This window comes from Nestor notabilis, unplaced genomic scaffold (assembly GCF_000696875.1).
Source record: "Nestor notabilis isolate BGI_N333 unplaced genomic scaffold, ASM69687v1 scaffold29382, whole genome shotgun sequence".
Classification (NCBI taxonomy): Eukaryota; Metazoa; Chordata; class Aves; order Psittaciformes; family Psittacidae; genus Nestor; species Nestor notabilis.
In genome coordinates this window covers 2,156-11,562 of record NW_009919223.1, presented here as the reverse complement: position 1 = coordinate 11,562, position 9,407 = coordinate 2,156, and the positions used below count along the sequence as shown (strand labels likewise).

General features: G+C 38.0%; 1 protein-coding gene across 1 annotated transcript in view; it reads right to left on the bottom strand.

Annotated features, from left to right (window-relative positions):
- CAB39 (calcium binding protein 39) overlaps positions 1-8,679 on the bottom strand; it is a gene marked incomplete at its 5' end in the record, with an annotated part of 11,129 nt that extends 2,450 nt beyond the window's left edge. The window contains 4 exons of the mRNA XM_010010138.1: positions 933-992; positions 1,762-1,930; positions 4,590-4,708; positions 8,515-8,679. Of these exons, the coding sequence (XP_010008440.1) occupies positions 933-992; positions 1,762-1,930; positions 4,590-4,708; positions 8,515-8,679 (513 nt within the window). The remainder of the gene's footprint in view (positions 1-932; positions 993-1,761; positions 1,931-4,589; positions 4,709-8,514) is intronic.
- Between the last annotated feature and the right edge of the window lie 728 nt (positions 8,680-9,407).

Sequence of the window (9,407 nt, the reverse complement as noted above, 5' to 3'; positions counted from 1 at the left end):
ACACCCCGCCGCTGTCCCCCCCCCCTGCCACAGGCCGGGACACCTTCCACTAGTCCAGGTTGCTCCAAGCCCCGTCCAAGCTGGCCTTGAACACTTCTAAGGATGGAGCACTCACAAATTCATTGGGCAACCCATTCCAGTGCCTCGCCATCCTCACAGTAAAGAATTTCTTCCTTAGATCTAACCTGAACTTCCCCTGTTTAAGTTTGAACCCATGACCCCTTGTCCTAACACTACAGTCCCTGATGAAGAGCCCCTCTCCACCATTCCTGTATCCCCCTTCAGATACTGGAAGGCTGCCATGAGGTCTCCACACAGCTTCTCTTCTCCAGGCTGAACATCCCAACTTTCTCAGCCTGTCTTCATATGGGAGGTGCTCCTGCCCCGATCATCCTTATGGCCTCCTCTGGACTTGCTCCAGCAGTTCCAAGTCCTTCTTATGTTGGGGACACCAGAGCTGAATGCAGTATTCCAAGTGGGGTCTCACGAGAGCAGAGTAAAGGGGCAGACCTCCTTCGACCTGCTGGTCATACTTATCTCGTAAACTATAATAATTCCTGGTACTCAATGTTGTTCATTAGTTTCAGGAGTCCACAGCAGGTGGAGGTGGCTCTCCTATATTCTTTGGTTGTTATGGGTTAATACAGACATACGACAAACAAAAGGAAAGGGTTCCCTCTAGTGGAAAAATTAGGTAAGAGTTTTCACAGAACTAGATTTTTGCCACTTTTCCTTTGGGTTTATACCTTTCTACATTCAACAATAAGACCTTGATCCTTAATTACGTGCTTGGCAGAAATTACTGTAAATTCAACTGGTTTATATTGTGTGTAAGTTTCCAAACACAAAGCTAAATAAAGAATGAAAATACTGATTTCTTCAAATAAGATACACAGCACTAGAAAATTGAGTATTAAAATGTATCTGCTCACCCTATCGTAATGTTGTTCCAAAAATTCTGCACTTAGCAACTTGTGTCTTGTAAGCAAATCCTGCAAAACAGTACAAAAGCAGTATTTTTTTATGTGTAAAAATATCTACGCAGAGTATATATATCCTTATTAGACAGTGAGTATACATACGACATCCGATAGTAAATGTTGCTATTTCATTAAACGAAGAAATTCAGGACATGAATGCAGTTACCTGGACATTGCCAAGGATCTTGGCATCCCTTGGCAAAGGCCTGGAATGTACTATGTTAATTCACACAGGTAAACGGCCCGTGGAATTATCACTGAAGAATGCGATTTATAGATCAAGGCTATGCTCTGCACAAGAACTATACACAACCAAGGTTATGACTCAGTATTTAATAATGACCAATATTATGCTTATAGTCCCATGACAGTTTGGTTTAGGGTAACAAAAGGTTTCCCCAGATAAAGCATCAGCATCAAGTATACTCAGGTTTGTAACAGAATGAAAAGGAGTTTGCTCAGTTGATGAGTTGAAGCCACGGATTTAAAAGCCCCTCGCATGGAAGTGCACATGTATTCAGTTAATGCATGATTTAACTAAAGTTTAAATCTTGCTTTCTAGAGCAAAAGTTATTTGGAATACAGCATATACATTTAAATCTATGTTCTGCATTCTGAGAAATAAGGAACAACAGTACCCTGCTTACCCATCTGCATCATGCCTATTTTTTTTCCCCTCTCTATAGGCTTGTTTTGCCCAAGAATGCAACACCCGCCATCTGGGTTCATGCAGTGGAGAAGGACAGAAGTAATAGTAATCCAAATGTTGTACATAAATTACCTTGAATGTAGCAAATGCATCTGAAGCAATGTCAAATGTTGACATTTCCACGTATCTGAAGAAATCGTAGAACTGTTCTGACCACAAGATTATTTTAGCAAGTGGCTCATGTCTGATGCATTCTCTAAGCATTATTCCACAATTTAGAGCAATTTCTGGAGATTCGTACCTGTTTAAACAAAAGACCAACAAAAGAGAAAAAGAAGATTCTTTACAAGTACCTTCATAAGTTCGCATTGCAACACCACCCTGCTCATTACAGGTTTCAGTGCTATCAAGTAAACAAAAAGCGAAAAGTTAGAGGTACTTGTTTCCACATTAACCTCCACTTTTACATACTTCTAGGAAACATTACTGAAATCATTGCCAGTTAAATGCCAAATTACAGCCAATGCAAATGACGTTCACAAACTGAGAAACAAGATTAATTGGAGTATTTTCTTCATACTCAAAATCAGTTTTCTTGTTTTCATAGTGGTGGGACTGCAGACATCTGGAAAAGCAGTAAGTGATTTCTGTCTTAAAAGCTGTTTGTTTAAATATGACAGCAATTTACCTCAAACTATCCACGATATGAGCGTGAAGGGCTAATGACACTGGACATAAATTCATGTCTTGTCTTTCGTTAAACCATTTTTCCAGCATCACCAGCCACTACACATCATGGGCTTCAAACATGGAATGCTGGAAACACTGTCTTCATATTCTAAGAACAGTATCAAAGACCTGAGTCTTCACTGCCTCTAGATCTGCACCTTCTTACGAGAGACCTCCAGAACATGTCCATCTCCGATGGCTTCATTTAGAAATCGTTGCCACATTTCCTCAGCAGGCTTTCTTGCTCAAATACTGTGGGTCTTCTCAGCTGATTTTAGCATACACCAACAGCAGCTGTCAGGATCTCACAACGGTGTGTTTAAGACACATTTGATAGAAATACACCTTTGTACTTGCTACTAGCTCCTCATTTCCCCAAGCGAGCTAACAATAGGACCCTGACTGAAGATGAAACTGCCTTTCCAAACAAAGAATTCATCTCAGCATGTTGCAGTATAAACTATTCTAGTCTAGAGAAAAGTTATGTCGGTTGTTACCTACCTGGTTCTGGAGCAAAGCCTCTTATTTATCCTGCCTCCTACCTAAAGGATCCTTCATCCTATACCATTAGAAGCCAATTCAAATTCATCAGAAGAATTCAGGAGCAAAGCATCACTGTGCATACATTATAAGCATTAACTATATTCCCCATTAAAAAAAAAAATAAAAAAATTTGCTTATGAATTAATTTTCATGTTAAATCCTGCAATACTTTCTCATTTAACCTTTCAGTGATTTGTAATCTCCCTGACCTTTTTGCAACTTACCCCATAGGTTAAATTTACATAAAATTGACTTAGTTGGATACCAGATGTCACATGTAAGTCATTAAAGCTAACTAAAGGCCCATTTCAAACATCCTGACTTATAAATGTGTTTCAACAATCCATGTCAGAATAATGCTCTCTGAAGGGTGACAACACAGACTAAAAATTAGGACAAACATGTTACAGCCCTCATTCAGTCACAGATCAGTGAGAACATGCTGAGAAAGTAGTTTCATCTCTCTGCATCTCATATGTCTTTGCCTTCTTTTGTAAATTATTTTGAAGAAATACTGAATCAATATTTTCTTGTGTGTTATGCCACAAGTAATAATCCTTTCATCCCTCTAAGTCTTGCTTCCCCCTAAAATCAGAGCTGTAATGTGGAGGAGGGGAGAGGGGAAATAACAAAGCCTTTCTGGTAGATGAGTGTTGATCTTACACACTTGGATGAACTGAAGCAAATATTCCACACCACTTCTGGTGCTAAACCTTTAGAGTAAGAGTGAAACTACAAGATGTAAAACTGCTTTCTCCACACAGAACGTTTCTTGCATAATGCATTTTCCAGCGCTTTACACAAATGAACAAGATGAGGTAAATGTAGAGATATTACAATAAAATAGCTTAAATACACAGCTTTAAATACACATAACTTGAACAATTACAGAAGTTGTACTTGAAATAGCTGCATTTTTAGAATTGTTTATTAATGTCTGATGAACTGTTCTATCCCAAAATAACACACTGGAATTGCACTTTTCTCAACTCATGTAATTAGAAATGTGAGAAATTCTTTTTACATGGAGAAAGCACGTTTTCTTTTTTAAGTCTTGTTTTAACATGAAAATGTTAAAAACACCTATCTGTTCTTACGTGTGAGGCCCACAGCTCTATGTATGCAACTACATATTCAGTATGACATGATTCTCCAATGTCCAATACACCAGATAATAAAAGAATAGAGGAACAAACAGCCGCCTGGCATGCACCATATGCCCCAAACCATTCTTTGTCCAGTCAAGTCTGAGTTGGTGTATTTGTGTCGCTCCAGGATTATAAATTGCTATGAATAAAAAGTCTAAAACCAAACTAAGACCAGGAAACAGGACAGCAATCTGGAAATGACAGTTAAAGGAAAAATGCAGCCTTCAGCTCTTGATGAATAAGTTCACAAGGAAATAGTTTAAATAGGATCAAACAGTACACTGAAAGGAAAATGCCTGTAATACCCCGGTAAGAAGATTTTTGGTTACTAAAAGTTCTCAATTTTCAGCCATACTTTATGCAGAAGTCTATTTTTAGGTGTTTTATTACTCAAATTTTCCTTTACTTTGTGGAATTACAGACACAAAAAAAGAAATCTAGTAAAGAAAGAAAAACCATTTCAGAACTCACTGCTTCTCCATGAACGTAAACACTTCTTACTTCATGTAAAAATGAATTTAAGCTTCACAGCGTACATACCCTTTTAATAGCATGAACAATATATTCTGTTGAGTGCAGATGTATTCAACTGTGGGAGTTCTTGTACCAATTTGCCTTCTGAGAATGTTGTTGAAAATTTGCGCAACATCTTTTTTGCCCTGTCAAAAACATCAGCAGTTAAACACACAATATTCAAATCTACTGGGCAACTTTACAATTAACATTATCATCATCTCACACATTCATACCTTGTGAGTTCTGGAGCTCAGTCAGCCTCTGTACTCTGATCTTAAACAGATCAAATATTCTGTTTCTTTATACCCATTTCAAATATGCCAAAGCACTCAAAACATTACATCATGTTACAGCCAGATCACAGGTAATTTACATTAAGTAAAGCCAGCTGATGTTTTATCAGTCTCCTGGGCTTGTTTTGTACTTGTTCTTGGTAATAACATTCCAGTTTTGACTGTGCTCTTGCCTGTAAGTGTGTTTTTTCACTATTCCACTATCCCCTCCCCTTGTCTAGGAACACTCAATGCCACCTTAAGAGCATTTCTGATGGCAGTGCTAACATCCAACTTAAAACTGGAGCTTATGGAAGTTAAATAAATAAATAAAAAAAACATCAGGAGAAATCATCCACTGACCTAAAATGCAAGTCTGCCATTTTTCAGTACACAAAAGTCTAAATAAGACCAGGATGCTGGAATTCAGCACAGATGATACACAAAGAAAATGTACAAGGATAGCACCAGACAGTATAAAAGTGGCTGGGAATGTTCTCTGTTCAATATATATACACATCTCCTATTTATTTCTTCTGTCAGACCACAGCTAAAGATGGCAAATTTGCACAGACATGTAACAAAAAGCTGGTTATAAATACAAGCACTTTTCAGTGTCATTCAACATGCACCATTTAAAAGCCAGATTTCTGCAATTAACTTCCCATTCTGAGCTGCCATAAAGATAACTTCAGGGCTCTGTTATCAGATCTAAACCAGAAAAAAAACAAGGCATACGTGTACTAAGCCTGGACTTGCAAATAAAGACCTGTTTAGCAACTCCATGTGAAGGCTCCCTGAATGTTACACACAAAACCCAAATGTAGATAATGTTTCTTGACAATCTAACTAGTATAAACGCTCTGGGTAATATCAGCAAGCTTGTGACAGGGCTTATTTAATTAGCAAGAATTTAACAAACAACAGCAATTGTTATTGCTGTTATTATTGTTATTGCTGATGTTATTGTTGTTATTATTCAAAATTATTTCAGTTTTGTAATCAGCATCAAGAAAAAAAAAATCAAACGTTTATAAAAGTGTAGGGTGTAGTTTTACAAATGACATGTTTGTGAATTACCATGGGCAGTTTTGTTAGAGTGTTGTTTTCAGGACATAAGAGTTTGTTTGTAAATGTTTGTTTTCTCAATTACAATTCCATTGAAAGCCAGCCCAAAGCAACACCAGAACTCTTTGTTCTGAAATGAGTAGAGCAGTGTTTCCAGAAATTGCTTTACTCAAACTCCACATAATATAGTCATCAACTCTCATTCACTAACACTGCCAATTTTGCACTGGATCTCACAATTTGCTTTGGCTTCACCAGCAAGAACAGCATTTCCTTATTATGCACAGAATTGAGCTGATAGTGGTACACAGTAATACCAAAGCTAGTTATTGTTAGAAGGATGTATTACTAAGTGATCTCGTGGCCTAACAAGGGCAAACAGGCACTGAGCCCTGTGCCAATAGTCACGACTGCGAGAGGTGAGAGGGAGACTGTGCTAGTATTGTCTTCTGAGCAGAAGGATTCAGTCCCTCTTTGTTTTGGGCTTTTTTTTCCTTCATTTAAAAAAAAGAAGTAAAAATAAAAAAGAACAAAACCACCATTTCCCCAAGGGATACCACCTCTTCTACAGACATACTAGTGCAAATCGGAAGGGAGAAAACTGCTAAGTTTGTAAGACTGCTAAGTAGATGGTTGTGTTGACTGCTATGCTTGGAAAGCCAGCTTCCAGATGAGGATATCATGTTAAATAGGTCTTTACATACAGCAAGGTCTGGATGGTCAGTTTCTTAATTATAACATTAAAACATTAAATTTGTTATTTTTCGGGGGTGGGGAGGTGGGGTGGTGTTTTAGGTTTTTTGAGGGTTTTTTAACCATACTATTCAGGTTCAAATACATTTGATACAGAGTCAGAGTGAACAGTTCCTGTCTGTTGTTTAGCTGTCTATCCCTGTTCAACAAAGGAAACCTTCAGGAATGAGAGTCAAGTTCTTGACTTAAAAAAGGGACATACTTAATCTTAAACTTGAAGATTAAGTCTTAAACTTGAAGAACCAACAGAAAATCCAGTTCATACCTCCACCCTTACTGAAGAAATCATTTCAAATGCAGTAAGCCCACAACCATACAGATTTGAGATATGAAAGCCAACATCTGATGGACTTTGGAGCACAGGTGTGTTGACATTAATTCTAGGTAACAACAATAGCTGGACAATCTGCCAGGTCCCATCCTTAAAGAGCAGAAGTGATCGGGCCTAGAAAGCAGCCTGAATGACTTGTTCTCAAGGGAGAACCATCATATCTTCATCTAACAGAGCAGCAGAAAGTCCACAAGTAGGAAACTATTCACAATCTTTTTAAGTCCCTTTAGAATAAAATGAAAAGTTCTCCTTAATGAGAGCAAGCCTGTAGGAATTGTTAGCATTCTTCATTATCAGGAGTTAACGAAGGTTTCCTTCACTAATAACCAGGCTGAGTAAACACCAAGCTGATAAGAATCTAGAGGTCAGCAGAATCCAGATGACGTTTCATGACTTCCTTTCTTCAGCAATTAAAGGCCATCACATTTCAGCATCCCCTCTCAGCTTTCCCAGGTCTCCTTGCTTATTTAACAACCTGAATGTTTTATGTTTGGTATAAACAGTTGTGTGGGTAGGGAAAAAATACCACTGTATTAAACACAAATCAGAGGGAGTTATGGGTGGGGTGGAAGGGAGAGAAGAAATATAAGGGAAGAAAGCCAATTGTTTTTGGAATGTCATACTACAATAGGACTTTAAACTGTTGTGTTTGCATCGTGAACAACTTGTTTATGAACAATCCCATTTTTAAGCAACCTTAAGTGGGATGATCTTTATGGTCGAGGCTGTGGAGATGCATGGGGTTTGGCTCCTTTCCTAGACAACCACATGCTTCTTGTGGGACCTCAGGGAAAACAGGAAAATCCAATTGTACTGGCATTTCTTATAAATAAATAGGGTGATTTTTCACTGTGGCACTGGGAGGCTAAATTATTCCATGTGATGTGGTGACAAAAGCCAGCTAAAGGTTTGTATAGAGATACGTTTGAATATAAGTAAGTGTTGCTATTTTGAAGTAATCAATAAAAACTTGGGTCTGGTGGGGTTTTTTCAGAGAAAAAAGATGAGGAAACCAGAAAAAAGGTTGCACCACTTGTTTCTAACGAGAGGGAGAAATACTGTTGACAAAATTAGCAGCTTTAGCTTAGATATTTAAAATTCTCCATAAATGTTACAATAATTCTCTTTACCAAGTAATTTAATTTAACCAGATGAGAATATAGACATGCCCTGTAGTGTTATAGCTCGTGTTACACTATGGTATTACCCCTAAGAGATTAACCCTTCTGTGTACACAACAATTAAGAATTATTCCATAATTTTAACAGGACTGTATTATCAGGATTAGAAGTTTATCTACTTCAATATTGTGCTGTTTATGTGCCTAAATTCAGAGATTTCATGTCCTGTATTTGTTTAATTTTCCAGGTAGTTTGGAACAGGGAGTTCTCTTTCTAATGGTTTTGTCCCAGGCATGAAAAAAGGCTGAAGATCGAAAGATGTCTTAACCAACTGAAGTGGCAGGAATTCAGACATGTTTATTTTAACATATACAATATTAGAAGTGCCAAACTTCTTTTCTTACCTCAAAATCAATTAGTTGCAAGTCGGCTACTAGGGTACTAAGAAGACCACTGTTGTAGAGCTCTTGAGCTAGCTGCGCCACAGCTTCTGTCTGTGGTTCTTTTTCATTTGTGCCATACAAGATCTCTTTCATGGCAACAAGGTTTTTTGAGACCTCCTCAGTGGCCTAAAGAAAATGGGAGAAGAAAACAATTAGAGCACAACGTCATTTGCCTTTGTAATCACACACATCTGCAAGCTCCCATTAAGGGGAAAAATAAGCAGGAAATGGCAACCTGTTAAAAAAACAATATATAGTCTTTCTGCGAATAAGACTGCTACAGGTTATTTAAAAAAAGGCAAGACACAAGCAATGTATTTGGCAAGTTACCAAAAGTAAAAAATCTCTTCCTTTTTACTGTCTTTAAACTTCCCATTCAAAAATCCCCTAAAGAATAGCACTAGAGTGAAAAGAACTTGACAAAATTTCCATTGTGTACAACAGAGGTACGCAGGATCAGACTGGAAAACATGACATGGAGACACGTGTCTGTCCAGTGAACTGCTCAGGGAGACCAAATGTATCCCTCCGATAGGTCTTGAACTCATTAGGTTTTGACAAATGCTAGACTCCCACTCCAGGCACTGAGGATGAATTTTTTCCTTTCCAACTAAAAAAACTTCAAAGAGATCCTAGTTTGATTTTAAAGTTATCTTAGTATACAAGATAAACTGCAAGGTTGGATGGGTCTTCAAGCTATCTGCTCTAGTGGAAGGTGTCCCTGCCCGTGACAGGGGGCTGGAACTGGATGAGCTTTAAGGTCCCTTATAACCCAAACCAGTCTGGGATTCTATGAAACAGACCCAGAAACTGGTGCACTCAAAAGAATACAGCAATACAGGAGACAATCAAAA